The sequence below is a fragment of the Corvus hawaiiensis genome, chromosome 1, assembly GCF_020740725.1.
Source record: "Corvus hawaiiensis isolate bCorHaw1 chromosome 1, bCorHaw1.pri.cur, whole genome shotgun sequence".
NCBI classification, from domain to species: domain Eukaryota; kingdom Metazoa; phylum Chordata; class Aves; order Passeriformes; family Corvidae; genus Corvus; species Corvus hawaiiensis.
The window spans coordinates 21,567,142-21,583,714 of NC_063213.1; the positions used below are offsets into that span (position 1 = coordinate 21,567,142).

At 43.0% G+C, this 16,573-nt stretch overlaps 2 protein-coding genes across 3 annotated transcripts; both read left to right on the plus strand.

Annotated features, from left to right (window-relative positions):
- Nucleotides 1-6: 6 nt before the first annotated feature.
- Nucleotides 7-8,496, plus strand: LOC125322181 (probable 2-ketogluconate reductase). Of its 2 annotated transcripts, XM_048295811.1 has the most exons (8): nucleotides 7-108; nucleotides 937-1,236; nucleotides 1,764-2,005; nucleotides 4,115-4,499; nucleotides 5,754-5,925; nucleotides 6,758-6,936; nucleotides 7,666-7,762; nucleotides 8,141-8,496. In XM_048295811.1, the coding sequence occupies exons 3-8, from the start codon at nucleotides 1,811-1,813 to the stop codon at nucleotides 8,295-8,297; spliced, it is 1,185 nt and encodes a 394-aa protein (XP_048151768.1). In that variant the 5' UTR covers nucleotides 7-108; nucleotides 937-1,236; nucleotides 1,764-1,810; the 3' UTR covers nucleotides 8,298-8,496. The 2 variants fall into 2 exon arrangements, with proteins under 2 accessions (XP_048151768.1, XP_048151773.1); XM_048295816.1 differs by lacking the exon at nucleotides 1,764-2,005 and having other exon boundaries at nucleotides 8-108.
- A 920-nt stretch (nucleotides 8,497-9,416) lies between these two features.
- LOC125322194 (probable 2-ketogluconate reductase) lies at nucleotides 9,417-14,818 on the plus strand. The gene is made up of 6 exons (XM_048295828.1): nucleotides 9,417-9,753; nucleotides 10,057-10,441; nucleotides 10,934-11,105; nucleotides 13,101-13,279; nucleotides 13,488-13,584; nucleotides 14,431-14,818. The coding sequence occupies exons 2-6, from the start codon at nucleotides 10,060-10,062 to the stop codon at nucleotides 14,585-14,587; spliced, it is 987 nt and encodes a 328-aa protein (XP_048151785.1). The 5' UTR covers nucleotides 9,417-9,753; nucleotides 10,057-10,059; the 3' UTR covers nucleotides 14,588-14,818.
- Nucleotides 14,819-16,573: the final 1,755 nt, after the last annotated feature.

Consider the following 16,573-nt stretch of genomic DNA (forward strand, 5'->3'; position numbering starts at 1 on the left):
CCGCGCTGCCCGACGGGAGGAGACCCCGCCGCCCGCGAAGCGCGGGTGCGTCCCAGCGGGAGGGCCCGTGGCGCCGCTGGCCAGGGACTGCCGCCTCCCCCCTCGCAGGTGGGATGTGGAGCCATGCCGTGGGGATCGGTGATGCCGGGTAGCACAGGGAGGACGAAACAGAGGTCATAAGAGCCCGGATCTCCGACTCTCTGCTGCTGACCACTCTATGATGTTAATACATTCCCTGTACCTCCATGGGATTTGATCAAAGAGATATGCTCAGAGAAGCTGTAGATGCCCCATTTCTGGTAAAGTTCAAGGCCAGGTTGGACGGGGCTCTGAGCAACCTGGTATAGTGAAAGGTGTCCCTGCCCATGGCAGAGGGGTTGGGTCTAGATGATCTTTAAGGTCCCTTCCAACCCAGCCATTCTGTGGGTCTGCGCTATTGCACCTCCTGGTTGTGGAAGGTTTTTGTCGGTGTATTCACCCACAGCAATGACAAATTTCATGCCCCACCGCAGACCCGCCCCTGCCGTGGCAGCTGCACTGCCCAGCCACTCCCAGACTCGCACTTGGGTGCCATGAGCTCTCCCGTCGCTCTGGCGACCAAAATGCCACCACGGGAGCACACTGGGCAAACGTTCCAGTGGAAGTGGTCAGCAGCGAAATCAGCGCATTTCAGCATTGGGTTCCAGAATCGAGCTGGCCACTGGCATAGGCCATCCCAGACAGGTCTGTTTCCTTAATTCCACAGTAGACACTCATTTAAAAGGTTAGATTGCAGCAGGCAGGGAGAAAAGCATAGTTTCCACTATAAAAATTCCACACAAGCTGCAGCTTAGGCTGTAGGGAACAATGTGAATTTGTGACAAATAACTTTGCCCCACAATTGCTGAGCTCTCCAGAAACTATCCAACTCCTCGTTTTGCTTTATCGTCTTTTCAGGACATCCGGCGGCGGGAGAGGAGAGGAGAGGAGAGGAGAGGAGAGGAGAGGAGAGGAGAGGAGAGGCAGCCCGGTCTGACTGCGGACAAGAGCAGAGGCAGCGGGGGCGGTGATCCCCGCGCCGGAGCTTCCTTGGAAGCCGCCAGCCCCGGAGCCGGCGGTGCCCGCGCAGGGCGGGGTTGAGCGAGCGGGGCTGGGCAGCAGCGGGTGTGCCCAGAGCAGGAGCTGTGAGCTCTCGGCTCCCCAGCTGCCGCCGGATCGAGCTGTGAAGGGCACGTCGCTAGAAAGAAACCAGCCCTGGTTAGTGCTTTGGTTGTTCTTCGGGTAATCATTCTTCTTTAGAAGAAGTTAGTGGGAGGAATTTATCCTGGGTAACGCAGGCTGTTAACTTTAGTTGAAAACTGAGCTAGGAAAAATTACATAGGTTTGTTTTGCTGTGATTTGGGTAAGTCCAAAGTGATACAGCAGTGCCAGCCAACAAATCTGCGAGTAGGGAGTGAGTCAGGCTCCACAGATGAAATAAGGCCAGCTTCAATTGGCACTGAAGTTAATACTTAAATGTAGTCCTTCTTATTTGCCCCATTGTCTCAATCTAAGTAATATTTGCAAAGTTTTCTGTGCAATGCCAAGACCAGAACTTAGTACACTTACTTTATATCAATTAGTTATATATGATTATGACTGTTGACCTACATGGTAGCATCTAGTCTTATGTAAATACAAAAGGAGTAGAGACAACTTTAAAAAAAAACAAACAAAAACAACAACAACTTTGTGATCTTGCAGATGATACTAGTCCAAAACCAAAATTGTCATATCCTTGACAGGTGTTACATTTAGCACACTGGACAAGACATCTGATAACTGAATAATTATGTTCAGGAGCAAAGCATTCAGTCTGTTGAAACTGGTTCCCTTGGTGTCTGGCCAATCAAATTTGGCTTACAAATTTATTCATCAAGTTATTGCTTCTCATGGACATCGCTGTCACAGAAGTGTGATTTACAAACAGAGGTACAGGACGCACCCATGTAGTGCTGGAAGACGAACAATAAATGCTGAGACAAAGGTTGGTATGTGGAGAGCCCCCTTCCTTCTGCAAGGTTCCTTTAAGTGTTTTTAGTTTCCTGCTATCAGTGTGATTTTTTAAGATTGTACTTGGGACGAGCAGAACACCAGTTCTTGAACACAGTGCTGCAGGCAAAGAATGGGTCGTGTGCGCATCAAACACAGCTGGAATGGTGGCAGGCTCAGCATGCCTGCACTCATGAAAAGATCCGTCACATGCCACTAGCCTGTTTCTAGTGCGCCAGCTGGTTTGTTTATAGCTAGAGGCTTCCTCATGGGTCACCTTTCTGCTTGCAAAGGGTAGGATGTGCTTCCAAAATGAAAGTGTGGCTCTGCCCATCATGGGTGGTGTATTGTAATGGGGGAGGAGGTGGTGATGAAAGCAAATGGAGTAATACAGTGCTGCCTCGCTGGCATCTGCCAGTCACTTGGTCATATCTGGTGCCCAGTTTTCCCTGCTTAACAGCATAAGGTTTAGCTGTCATCCAGGATTATCACTACTTAAGCTGGACAACGCCATTACAATATGACATCAACTCCTCCTTTTTTCTATGCATCATTCATTCTGGAACACAGATCTAGTTTATCCTAGTGATGTTGTGTGATACTCTTAAGAAATGCAGACTATACCTGGGGAAATTTGCACAGTTTTCACAACCCTATGGGGCTGGCAACTCCACCTGGCAAAAAATTAGATGAGATGTGTACAAAAACATGGTCTTCCTTTGCAATTTGGTTTCACCACTCATCTCATTGCTTTGTTTGCTGCTGTTGAGAACCAGATAGTATTATCAGAGACATTGTGGTGAACTGCAGATGTGTCCTAGTATGGAGGCTCCTTCAAGCCCATGTACAGCAGCCAACTGAAACTGAGGCAGAAATGCACATCAAGGCCAGGATAAAGCAGCGGCACTGGTGTTGAGATTGTAAGCATTTAATAGACGCAGTTGGGATAAGTCTGAGTTTGCTCAGAACAAGGGTAAATATGGTTCACAAAAACTTCCAATCTACATTGGCACCTTTTTGTTACAGGTTTGAGTTCTGGTTACTCACAGAAGGCTTTTGTGAGAGGAGTGAAGCAGCAGGACACCTCTGGCCAGCACTGTGTGCCCATAATAAATCAGCATACTGCTGTGGAAAATTGTTCTGATTAAGTTAGCACAACATCAGGTTTCTGGACACAAGTCTAGGATATATGATGGGATGGAGACCAAAAGTCAGTGGAGCACAGCAAAAAGAAATGTAGGAAATTAGGCACACCTATTAAGATATGCAGCAAATCTTCAACTACCATTTTTGCCAATAAGAGGTTAAGTTAAGTGTTTGGTTATCTGTGGAGCCCCTATCTTATTGCAGGGCCCAGTGCATTTGCAGGAGTGTTATAGAGAGGACTGGGCTCAAAACTCAGGGCAGAGGAAAGTTCTAGCATGAAGGACTGTGTTGTCAGTGGTATCACCTCTAGTGCTCTTCCTCACTGGTTCATATAGGCATGGGTGTGCTAAATTTTGCATGAGGTAAGTTCAGGTACAGATCTGAATGTTTAAAACACTGAAGGCAAGCAGTCTAACAGCTATCCAAAGGTGGCCCTTCATTGTGCAAATTTGTTAGACCTCAACCATCCCTGGCAGAAGTTTGTCGGACCCATCTGGGCCTCAGTGCCACCCTACACTGCCTGTGGCTTCACCAACCATAACCAACAGGCAAGAAACTTTGAGTAAATTTCTAGTGGCCTCTGTTTCATAGTAGTGCTTGTAGAAAGGCATCGGTGAGTAAGCTACCAGAAAAGCTACTAAAGTTATATTAACTCAATATTGATTCAGGACTAAAGTGAAACTCTTTAAGAAGAACACCTTGTAGAACTGGATTTTGATAGAAGAGTATGGATATTCCTCGATGTTATAGTCTAAATCAGCACTTGGTAAAAGTGCTTGGAAGTTGTGTGATGTACCACACTAGTACCAAGTGACCGTGGATTAAAAGCACTATTGAGTTCCATCACTTTCCTGATTTACATGTGTGAATTTAAATGGTAACTTCTAAAGGAACGTCATTGCTCCTTTCAGGGTGTTCTCCTAAATAAAGGAGTATTTTTTCTATTCCCCTGTCACAGGTCATGGCAGAAGAAGAGTTGCCGGGTGTTTTGATTCTGGATATAGGAGGAACTCATGGTGTGCTAGAAAACCTTGCAGCACTTTTGAAGAAACACTTTCACCTTATCACCATGAAGGAATTTCTTGGAAACAAAGAAGAAATGAGCAAAAAAATCCAATCTGTTTTTGTGTTTGAGTGCAGGCCAGCTATTGACCGTGAGCTTCTAGAAAGCCTGCCTAATTTAAAGGTAATTGGAAACTCTGGGGTTGGAGTGGATCACTTAGACTTGAAAATGATCTCGAGCTTTGGTGTAAAAGTGACCAACACCCCACACGCCGTGGCAGACCCGACAGCAGACATAGGAATGGCCTTGATGCTGGCCTCTGCCAGAAGACTAGTCGAAGGTAATGTTCTAAATTTTCCTGGTCCTACTACTTCTTCTTAGCTACTTCCTTGGCATATCTCACTTTTTCTGTGATAGAAAGATGAATGATATGTCTGAATCAACATTTGGGATGCTCTTACAGGGAAAACTTTTCAGAGGCCTTAATTTTCAGAGGCATCTACTTTTCCTATGTCCCACTTCTTTTTAGAGCAACAGTGACAAGAGTGAGGCTTTTGTCTAAATTAGGCACTTGAAAGTCTTGTGATATCCTGTTTGGAATAATGCCTGGGGCTTAATTCTTCTCTGGCTGTTCACTGGGGGGGTTGTTTATAGCTGTAAAAACTGAATACAAAGTGCATCCAAACTGAATGTCACCATTTTCCATTTCCCCTTGAAAGAAGCATTAGGAGCTACAGGATGATACAAAGTATTAGTGGCCACATCTCCAACTCCAGAGCAGTAATTAGTACAAATTCTTCTTTTTCCTGCCTCTGTGATGAGTTTGTCTAAACCAATGGATTGTATTTCCTGAAGAGCATCAGCATTATTTTTGAAATAGATGATAATCCTTTTGACAAAGCTATTTCAAACTGTACCACCAGCATTAGTTTGTGTCCCTAAAAGCAGGTTCTTTCCCCACATCCTTGCTATGCAATGCCTTTCTGGGGAAGGAAGGTGTCAGTAGAGATTATCACAAGAAGCTGCCTCTGGCTTTAGGGACTCATGGTCTTGTCACTGCCGCTCCACCCCTGACCATGAAATAACATCTCTTTCCCCATGATGTTTTCTCACTATTGCATCTTATTGAACCAGAAGTTCTTGGTATAGAAGCTCACAGAGACCCCTTGCTGAGCTGGAATTTGAAACATTCCCCTTTACTCAAGCAGTGAGGCTGCTTTAGGTTGTGGTTCAGGAGAGAAATGGTGAGATTTACCCCAGCTAAAAGAAAGTGAAGTCAGTGCTTGCAGGGTGGTGTCAAAGAAGCCATTTTTGAACTTCCAAGAAAATACACCAGCTGTGGAAGAGCTAATTCCCCAAGGAGTAATTCCTTCCAGCACAGTACCCAGCCAGGATCCCACTGTGTTACTGGCTTCAGGCCTCGGTGCAGGAATTGGCACCATCCAGGCCCTTCTGTAAACTAGTCAAAGTCAACAAAAGTGTTTTGTAAGGGGTGCTCCAGAGCCCCACTGCTGTGATGGTGAGAAACCTTTTCTTTCCCCCAAGCCTACGTTTATGGGTGATTTGTACCCATTCAGCATGTGTTTACACACAGGCTGCCAGATCGTGGTGTCTCCAGAGACGAAGTACTTTGCTGTTGACTGGCTGGGAGTGGAAGTAACCAGAGCGACACTTGGGATCATTGGGATGGGCAGCATTGGATACAAAGTGGCTCAGAGAGCCAGAGCCTTCAACATGAGGATCCTGTACCATAACAGAAACCGCAGGTAAAGACATCTGGTTTCTGTGTTTAATTGTCCAGGGGACAGTAATGGAAGCCACAACTCTGCTCTGTCCCTGTCCTTCCTATGCACTTGTGGCAGTTGTAAGCAGTGTGACAAGCACCAGCGTGTCACCACTTCCTCACTTTGGCTTCCACCTGCTTCCCTCAGGAAGCAGTTCCCCCTCACCTCCTGCACTTGCCCTACCCTGGTTAGCCATTACCAGTTTGAAACAAGGGCCATGTAAGCATTCTGTAGATGTTGCCCAAGCAAACTAGGTCTTGTGGCCTCGTGGTGTCCCCTGTCCTGTCAGACTCCTCTTCAGGGTTCTGGCACCATCCCTGTTCTTCCCAGCCAGCCTCCTCAGCCTAGCCAGATCATTCACCACACAGGCACCCATGACAAAGGTCTTAATTTCTCATGGATTTGTAGTTCCCTTTCTTTCACACTTCACTTCCTCTTCATTTCTTTTCAACCACAAGTCCTAACTGGCATGTCAGGCAAGGAAAGACTTCACAGGAATTGGCATGGACACAGGAGAGAAGAGTGGGGTCTGACTACATCCCCAGGCTCCTAACCTGATATTGCCTGTGTGCTTTGCTTTCACACATACATCACTCCTCCAGTGTCCCACCACTCCTTTAGCCTCTTGTTCCCTGTAGCCCACATCCTTTCTGCATCCATTCCACCACCTGTGCCTATGAATGACTTACCCTTTACCTTGGCCTCAAACCTCTCAGTTTCTGTGCTGTTCTGGAACTCTTCTAGGGCTGATTGATTGTTAAACTCAGTTCGAAATAGTTGTATCAATTTGGGGGTGTGTGCATTTTTCCTTCAGAAGGAAGGAGGAGGAAGAGGCTGTTGGTGCCCACTACTGTGCAAAGATGGAAGACTTGCTGCAGCAATCTGACTTTGTTATGTTGGTTGTGAACCTGACTCCTGAGACTCGCAAACTGATTGGGAAAAAGGAGCTGGGGCTGATGAAACCCACAGCTACTCTCATAAACATCAGCCGAGGTAGGAGGATCTGAAATCACTGTTTGTGGCTCCACACTTAAGGTTGTGTTTTGTCTCATTGTGTTGACATTCCCCTCTCCAACCTCAGTCTGTGATATCCCTCTGTTGTTTGAGTCATGAAGTAGCTGGCAGTCTACAAATGGGTGACTTATGTGGATCATATGCTGTCTTCAAAGGTCCTATGGAAATTAGGGATACTCAGTAGGTGGTTGGTTCTCTTTAGCCTTATCCTAGAGAAGTGGTTTTTAGTGGAAATAACTGAAAGGTTTATCATCAACAGGGAGAACGGGATGCAAGGGAAAACATTAACATTTGGAACAGCAATGTAGAAAGGAAGCCTCACATGGGATGACAGATCTGTTGGCACTGAAAAAGCGTATGAGAGAGATTATTGTTTCAGTTAACAAAGCAGGGATAAAAGAGTGGAAAGTCTGCAGAGACTAAATGATTTGTTTATAATAATACAGAAAGTGTCAAAAAAAGGAAAGGACCGAAACTGGTCTCATCCCAGGAAAAGCCTTATGCAGTGGACCATAATCATACTATAATTAAAGATTAATAAATAAAATCTTTGGTTTGTTTGGCTAATGATTATTAGAAAGGCATTCTACTTTCTAACAAGATGAAGATCCTCTAATTTTTTCACTTGACCCTGGAGACCTTCCCCACCTCCTAGGTAAAAACGTGTTCATTAATTCATCAGGATATCAGGATTTCATTTCAATGCAGGTGCAGTTATTGATCAAGATGCATTGGTAGAAGCTCTCCAGAATAAGGTTATTAGGGCTGCAGCTCTGGACGTGACAGACCCTGAGCCTCTGCCAAGGTAAAGAAACTTGTTTCCCATTCTGTTAATCTGAAATGTTTTAAACTGTGTTCAAAGTGTGCTCATAATCTTGATCTCCAAGGGGAGATTAACTGTGTAAGGGCAAAACCTCAGCTTGTCTTGCACAATCATAAATAAATGACAAGTTATTCCCCTTCCCATATCTGTCGGTTCTTTGCCAGCCTGACTCATGGGCCAGGCCACAAGTGAGACTGATGGAGAGGAAGAAGAAATGCGTAAGCAAGCGTCCCACAGCTTTGTGCTTTGGTCTCAATGTGCCATTGCTATTTCCTGAGGTTCAGTTCTTCACAACTAGCATGGGATAGCAGCAGAGTAAGTTCCCTGTGTAATACATTGTGTTCTTTGTGTTTCTTCCAGAGATCATCCTTTATTGAACTTGAATAACGTCATCATAACCCCGCACATTGGAACTGCAACAGTCCAAGCCATCCGTATGATGGCAGAAGAAGCAATAGCAAACATGCTGGCTGTTCTCAATGGCCAACCCATTCCAAGTGAAGTATTTCCCAAATGATGAGTGCCAGATGATCCACTAAATCTCCTGTGTATGGGAAGGCACTATTTCTTACCACTGTTAAGCTAAAGAAAAGCAACTTGTTCCTGCACTGCTCATCATGGTGGTGCAAAACTGTCACCTTACTAGACTTGATCTGTTCTGTTAGTTACAATTCTGAAAAATAAAGTGAAATGAATAAAAGAGATTTGTTAGAAGATTTTAACTGAGTAGTTATGCATTTTGATACCTTCAGTCTATTTCGATGAGTACCCATCTTCTGCTCCCAGTTCTTGTTGCTACATAACAATAAGCAAGCGCACCAGGCAGTTTGTGTAACGCTCTCAAATCTGTTGAAGATGAATGAGCATTGATTCCCTGCAGAAATTTGACTGTATCCTGAAACACTTCTCAGCCAATATTGCAATATTCTATTTTTATATAAAAACACTGAAGAAATGTTCTTTGAAGTGATCATAGGCCTAAGGTTTCCTAATGTAAGAGCCCTGCTTCATCTACATGCTAAAGCAAAGGCAGTTGTTGAAAAAATGTCTATTTTTCATGAGGGGATCTTTTGAAAACCAAAATAAATCCCAAGAGATTTGGTTCCCCCATGCAGAAAAAAATGATGCTTTTATCTTGACTGGCCATGAAAGAATGGTAGAATTACCATTGAAATCACATGGGTGAGGGCATAACATGAAGCAAAATTAGTGATCAGTCCTGACTTGCAGCCCGGAGCCAAGCTTTTTCTTACATTCTCTTTCCTATTAGCAATCAACAAATTCAGAAAATTCAGTGAAGTGGTTGTCACCTCCATAAAATCAGAAAGCTTTTCCATTATTTTGCAATATGGTCAGGCTCCCTGAAGGGATGGTAAAATGAAGGTCTAGTACAGGAAGTGTAGACAGGTCGAGAGTTAGACATTCAGTTAGAAACAGTGAAATAATACTAACAAGGCAACAGAGTTGCTACTGGATTGCTATTCTGAGAGCTTCAGCCGTTGAACACTGTCCCCACAGCTCTTCCCAAAAGTGCTACAGAAAATCAAAGGTAGCTATAAATAGTCTGTCAAAAACCCCTAAAATAATTGTCAGTTCACAGACCCTCTTGGGACCAGATGGTCAGGGATTCTGGAAAAAAAAAAAAAAAATAATTTAGAGTGCATATATCCTTGGAAAACACTTGCTAAGCATCTACTATTTAGTTATTTTGTTAGCTTAGGAAAAGGCTCTGCAGTCACTGGGGTCTCTTCAGGACAGGAGGCTCCAAAAATGTCTGCAATGAAGCATTTAAAAATTAACCTGGTAACTCAAAGTTCATGATGAAGCTATGCAATCTATTTTCATGAAGTAGATTTGGTCCAACATTTTTCTAAAGCACTTAGGATAATTTGTGATTTCAGGGTAGCAAAGGAGATTTATTGCACTATTTACTGCAGACTGTTCATGGTCTGAAACTAAGTAATTACTGAGAAGTAAGTGTTGTGTTTTGAGCATGGTAGCAGTAATATGAAATCTTAGAGATCACAAAGGACAGAACTTGTTCAGACTGGTTATGTGAATACCTCTGTATGTGTGTGTGGACACCTTGTGTATAATTGGTAGTATATTTAAAAGAGCTGCTTGCTTGTCTTGGTTTTCTTACTTTCCTATGTGGTTTATAAGATCTCTTGTCATAAATGTCATGAAACAGGACATGGCAGTGATTATTTTTGAAAATGTCTGGAAATAGTAATATGTCTTTCTCCTGACACTTTGTGTCTTTCTTCTTTGTGCAGATCATGGAAGGAGGAAAACTACCTTGGCTTTTGGTAAATGAAATTGGTGGCATACGTGGGATATTGCATAGCCATGTGCCATTCCTGAAGAAGCATTTCCACCTCATCACCATGAAGGAATTTCTTGAAGACAAAAAGGCTGTAGGTAAAAAGGTCCAAGCAATCTATTTGTGGTGGCACAAACCAGTAATTGACAAAGAGCTCCTCCAGAGCCTGCCAAACTTGAAAGTGATTGCGAATTCAGGAGTGGGGATGGATCACCTGGATCTGAAGCTTGTAGCTAGCTTTGGTGTGAAGATGGCTAATGCTCCACGTGCTGTTTCCAGCAGCACAGCAGATACTGGGATGGCTTTGCTGCTAGCATCTGCTAGAAGACTAGTGGAAGGTAACATCTCAATGTGGCTTCTAAAAATCATACAAGATTTACCTGCCATTAATTTGACTTTTCTTAGAGAAACTAGCAAGTTGTGATTTTTAAAGAAGTCACACTTTTCTTTCCAAGGAGAGTGGCAAATGTGAAGAGGAAACCCAATATCTAGTGTTGTTCTCCGTATGATATTTTCAAACTCTCCATTGTTATTGGCAAAAATTATTTTGATTGTTGATGAGGAACAGGGCAATATTTTCCTAACTCTAAAGCAGTAATAAACTTTTTGGAGAGATTACATCAAAAGGCTTTTTGTAATATGGTGAGAATAAATTGGATTATCATATATACATGTAACAGGGAAAGATGATACATTGGGGAGTTACCTTGGATAATACAAAATCATGTGTTTGTAACCATTAAAAGTGTGCTATAGTAGCACAAGTCCAGACTCTTTTGCCTTGTTCCTCTGTGTTGGACTCCATTCATATTTATGTGGTTTTCTTGCAGTCCATAACATTTCCATTTCTTCAAGTACGGAGTACTGTGAAGCTGATATTCTGGGAGTTAAAGTTGCTGGAGCTACTCTGGGGATCATTGGCATGGGCAGCATTGGATATAAGGTTGCTCTGAGAGCCAAAGCATTTGAAATGAACATTTTGTACCACAACAGGACACGGAGGTAAAGATGTCTCTTGACCCTAGTTGCAGGAGAAACTCTTCCAGATAGTCAGTATTTTCTTTTCAAGGAATTATGTCAGAAATATAGCAAAAAATGAGGGAATAGGGCCTAGATTAAAACAAAAGAAAAAAAAAAGAATGGTTGCCTTAAATCAGTCCTGTAAAGAGTTACTCGGTGATTAAACACTTAGAAACTTAATTTAGGTTTTATATTAGAAATTTCAAGGTTTCCTGCAGAAAAATGAAAATCAAGCTTATACTTTTTTTATTCTTATAATATCATACTATAGTGACAACATAACTCTATTTGTTGTTCATTTTTTCTACATATTTTGAAGTTCAGGAGGGATATTATTGAAGCAGTGGCTGGAAATTAGGAAACATGTATTTGGCACAATATGATTGAGAGCTGTTCTTGAGAAAACCTTGTTTCTTCTCAAGCCAGTAGGAGTTTTAGCAAGTATTTAACCGGGTTTCACCCTTTATTTCTAGTCCCTCCTAGCTTGTGTATCTGGGAATCTGAACCTTGTTAGACATTCAGCACAGGGGCTCTTCAATTTAAAGTGAGTAGGACCTCCATGTACAACTCGTGTCCTTTGCAATCAGGCAAGGTGCAGATAATGAGCAGAATAAATATTTACTGCTATGAACTATGACCTATCCTGAGAGAACTTTACTCCTCTGTGACTGAAGGGAGAAGCTGCAGTGCTAGGATGTGGCTTTCCAGGCTTTTCTCCATAAGTAGACTGCAGATGGAGGGAGGGCCACTGCTTTAGCTAGCCCTAGGCAAATCACAAGGGTGAATGAGGTCAGAAATTTTTAGCCTGCTTGGCATTCTTGTTTCTTCAGAAAGACAGCTGAGCAAACTCACATTTAAAAGAAGTGCTCCTTAAGATCTTTCAAAATTTCTTTGCAAACCACAAAGAAAAGATTAAAAAGGAACTAATATCTTTACTCTTTTTTTATGTGTATCATCATTAACTCCCTCTGTTTAATATTTTTCAGTCTTTAAAGTAATATTTATGCAAGAGTGCTGTGATGAATGAGCAATGCACAGTGCAACAGAAATTAATTAAACCTACTTATTTTAAAGTACAGTAACACTTCCAGCTTGTGTACTGAATCAAGATGCACTCTGCATGCTGCAAAACTGCCTGCAGTTCCAATCTGATCTTTTTCCACTTACTCTCTGGTCACTGGCCTGAAAAAAAAACAGTGAAGTGCATTTGTTAGGAGACACATGGGTCAAAGTTACATTGAAGTTATTTTCTTAGTGTGACCTCTTTATTTCTAGGTTAGGGAGTAGCTAACTTAAAGCCCTTCTCTTGCAATCAGAAGCAGAAGATTGTACACATGATCCCCTATCATTGCTTCTTTATTTCCCAAAGTTCAGGCAGCTACATTTACAAAGAACATGAGAAATGGCAAGTATTCTTTTGCACTGTGAAAAGTTAAAACTAAAAATGTCTCTATTGTGGTAATTTTTTCTGCTGAACACTTTATTCTGTGAAAGGGCAGCCAGGAGACTGGCAAAGAGCTGCCTTGCTGATGTCACTCATAAAAAAATTGCAGGCTTACTGGGAGTGCCAACAGGATGAGGACCACTGCCATGCCCAGAGCTTGCATGGGTGATTTCTGGTGAATACCATTCCTTTGGTTTGAGCACTGACTGCATCCTTTGAGGTGCACAGGGGATCCTGGAGAATGGACTGTGTGCTGCCATCTGCTTCAGTGCTCAGCCATAGTTCATTTGCAGACTTCATAAGAAGCCCTTGGGACCCTGCACTGGAATGGCTGAGAGGCAGGCATACAATCAATCCCGTGCTGTAGGGCTTGAAGCCTTCCAGAAGGATCTAAACACCCAGCTGAGAGTAAATTCACCTTTGTTCACCACCTGTTTGCTATATGGATGTGATAATCAGATCCTTTAGTTTGTATACTGGTGACATCATTGAAGAAAATGTTTCCATGACTGAAATGCTTTTTTCCCTACTAGGAAAGCTCAAGAGGAGCAAGCTGTCAGTGCCACTTACTGCAAAAGGATAGACAGCTTGCTCCAGCAGGCAGATTTTGTGATGGTGGTGGTGAGCCTGACACCTCAGACACACAAGCTGATTGGGAAAAGAGAGCTGGAGCTGATGAAACCCACAGCTACCCTCATTAACATCAGCCGAGGTACCATCCAGATGCATTGGCCAGCTTCACAGTGTGGTCTAGCTCCTGCTGTGTTCCATGCAGCACCGTGCTGCATCCAGCACAGCTGGTGTGCATGCCAAGGATGATCAGGCATGGCAGAAATTCCCCCCTATCCCCATCCCTTCTCTCTTCCCTCTCTGCTCTTTGCCTGCAAGGTGCACTCAGAGACACTCTTATTCCACACCAGGGGCAGTAGTTGACCAAGAAGCGCTGGTGGCAGCTCTGCAGACTGGTGTTACCAGGGCCGCAGCTTTGGATGTCACCTCCCCAGAACCACTGCCCAGGTTTCCATCTCTGCTTTTTTCTCAGGAAGGATGGGTGAGCCCTGCTGAAGCCAGAGGCATCCCTGCAGCAGGCAGGAAGCTGGCCGAGGCAGCCCCCCTGCCCCTGGCATGAGTTTGGATAAAAGTGCCATGAATATGAATGGGAGACAGCCCAGATGTTGGGGCTGGTAACAGACCAAAGGGAAGCCCGGGAGCCAGAAAACAGCAGGAGGCAGGGAAAGCATTAAACCCAGTGCTTAGAATTACCCTATGAAGCTGCAGCAGCGCTTCACTTGCAAATTGCTTTAGTAGAAAGTACAGTTTGCCAATTTTAATGGGTGGAGGCTGCTTCAGGCCTAAGACCTGCTGCATGGCCCCGAGGTGTCCTTCTCCACAGGCTTCTTTCCACAATACAGGGCCGAAGTACCGCAAACCTCCTGGGCCCAGAGACTGCTTAGCTTCTGTAAAAAGACTGCTCCACCAGGATGGTGCCTTTTGGAGTTAACTGTGCTGGCTGCATTTTGGGTTGGGGGGAGTTTGGTCTAGTTGTGCCTGTGTGCAAATAACTACAGCTCAGACTATTGTGTAGGGTGAATGTGTCAGGAGGGTTTAATCCTCTCTTCTGACATAGTTCAAATTGCTGCCTCATGGCAGAAGTGTGTTTCTGGAGAAAAGAGCAGCTATGAAATCTTTGTATGTCCTATTACAGTCCAAAATTACTTCAATATAGGTGGTCAGGTTCTCTGGGTCTAAGTGGACTTGTAAAGTTGTATCAAATTAACTTTAAATAAAAAGCTCAAACAAAAGCTAAAGTAAAACTCCTGTTAGATGAACAACAGTAGTTAACTCTTTTTTCTTTTCTTCCAGAGATCATCCATTGTTAAAATTAAAGAACGTCATTATAACACCTCACCTCGGCATTAAAACAGACAAGGCCAGCTACATGATAACAGAGGAAGCAGTTGAAAACATATTAGCAGCCCTGAATGGTCTCCCCCTACCCAGTGAAGTTCTCCCTAGCTGATGTGTGAAAGAATATCACATGTCTTTTATTCTTCTCTTTCTCTCTCTTTTTATTCTTATCTTTCCCCTCCACATCTGCTCTAAAGGTCTTTTTAAAAGCAAGGATGTCCGTTCACCTCACTAAAGCTTGGAAGGAAACCGTTTGCCGCCACCCTCTCAGTTGTTGCTATACTTCTGTTGTCTAATCCAAGTCCAAAAGACAAATAAACCAACACACAAAGTGGCAGTGCTATGCCTTTTGTTATGTAGTGTGACTTTATGAATAGTATGATTATTTATCAGTAAAATTTATAGCAAAGTTACCATTAAGTGCAGGCAGGATTTTGCCTGGAGCCTTAAGAATCTTTACAGAGCCTTTGTCTTGCAGATGGTTGTCATGGGTGCTTGCCAAAATACACTTCCTCCCATCAGTTTAATGAATGATGCTGTTACCAACTCTTGAAGGTCCAGGAGACAAGACATTGCAGCTTTTCAGGTGCAGCAATTCTTGGCTGTCAAGAATTTCAAGACTGCCCCAGGTACCTCCTTGCTCTCTGAGGTACAGGTGCCCAGTACACCTTTCATTGTGACCTGTATAACCTTGAAAAAATAAGTTAAATTTATTTAAAAATAAAAGGCTAAGCAATAAATTACAGATCTGAAAAACAAGGTTACAATAAAATAGAAAAGAGAAAAAAAAACCCTTTACTTAGATCAATATCCTAAAACTGCAAAAAAACACACAAGGTTTTTGCACATGCAAACTTTTCTTGAGAGGTGAAAAAGCAAACAAAATAGGATACAGTACTTCACTTCTACTTAAACAATTGTACATGTTTGGCATTTGCTTGGAGTTTTACTGCTACTTCTGCAGATATTTCAAGAATCTGGGCTGATTAGTTTCAGAAGTGCTCCCTGCCAGTGGGGTGCTTTAGAGGGGAAAACACAGCTGCCTGTCAGTCACTGGAGTGATGAGTTGATTCACACACAATACCTTCAATCTCATGATTACTGAAAGTGGATCAAAAATGCAGTGGCCACATGAGAGGAGAGATGATCCATTATAGTTCACTCCATTGATTCAGGTTTTTTGAAACATTTTGATGTGCAAAAAGTACACAATCTGGAATAAAGTGCTGCTACAGAGGTCTACTGGGAAAGGTGGCCTTACCCACAGCAACCAGATGGGCAAGCGATAACACTTTATGATGGTTTATAGTCACTGAAAACAAATGCATCAGTTGGTTTGGCCTTGCCTGAAACAACAAGCTCATGAATACAGATTTCCTGCCTCAGCTTTTTTGTCCTACAAGTCCTGCTCACATATGATACTGTTTTATAAAACATAATGCAGACATAGGAGATGTATGTCTTTATCCAGCTTCATGCTTAAGCTAGTCTGTACAACCCACCTGGGAAATGTATACATTACATTATACAAAAGTCTCTTAGGGTAACGCAATACTTCAAAAGCCTAATCCTAAGAAACAACTATTGTGCAAGCATCTTACTAACACTGCAGGCATCAGCTCACCCTGCAGGATTACATGGGCACCAATGGCAGTATTTAATGGTGGGAATGAAGTCCACAGATTGTGTAATACTTCTCTCTATATACCCACAGACCTTACTCATTTCAGAGTGCTCTGTACAATGCTGGTTTATCAGATCCCTTTCTATAAGCAAAAACTTGCACACAGCAATGATGTACACACAATGTAATTCAGTTTAACACACTATAGTCTACAAACTAAATCTACTTAAAACATGACAGTGCACTGGTACAATTGACAACTGTCACATACAGTGCAATACAGATATATCTTCTGTAGAGATGTATCAGCTCCTGAACTATAGCTTGAAAATTGGATGTTCAAGTTGCACAAAACAGCTTTGAAACCATCTGATTCTCTCCACATCTAACCATGTAACACACCCAGTTTCTTGACATTTGATATGCATATCCTGGATTTTTGCTTAGAGTAACATTCCTTTGACTGTTATTTTT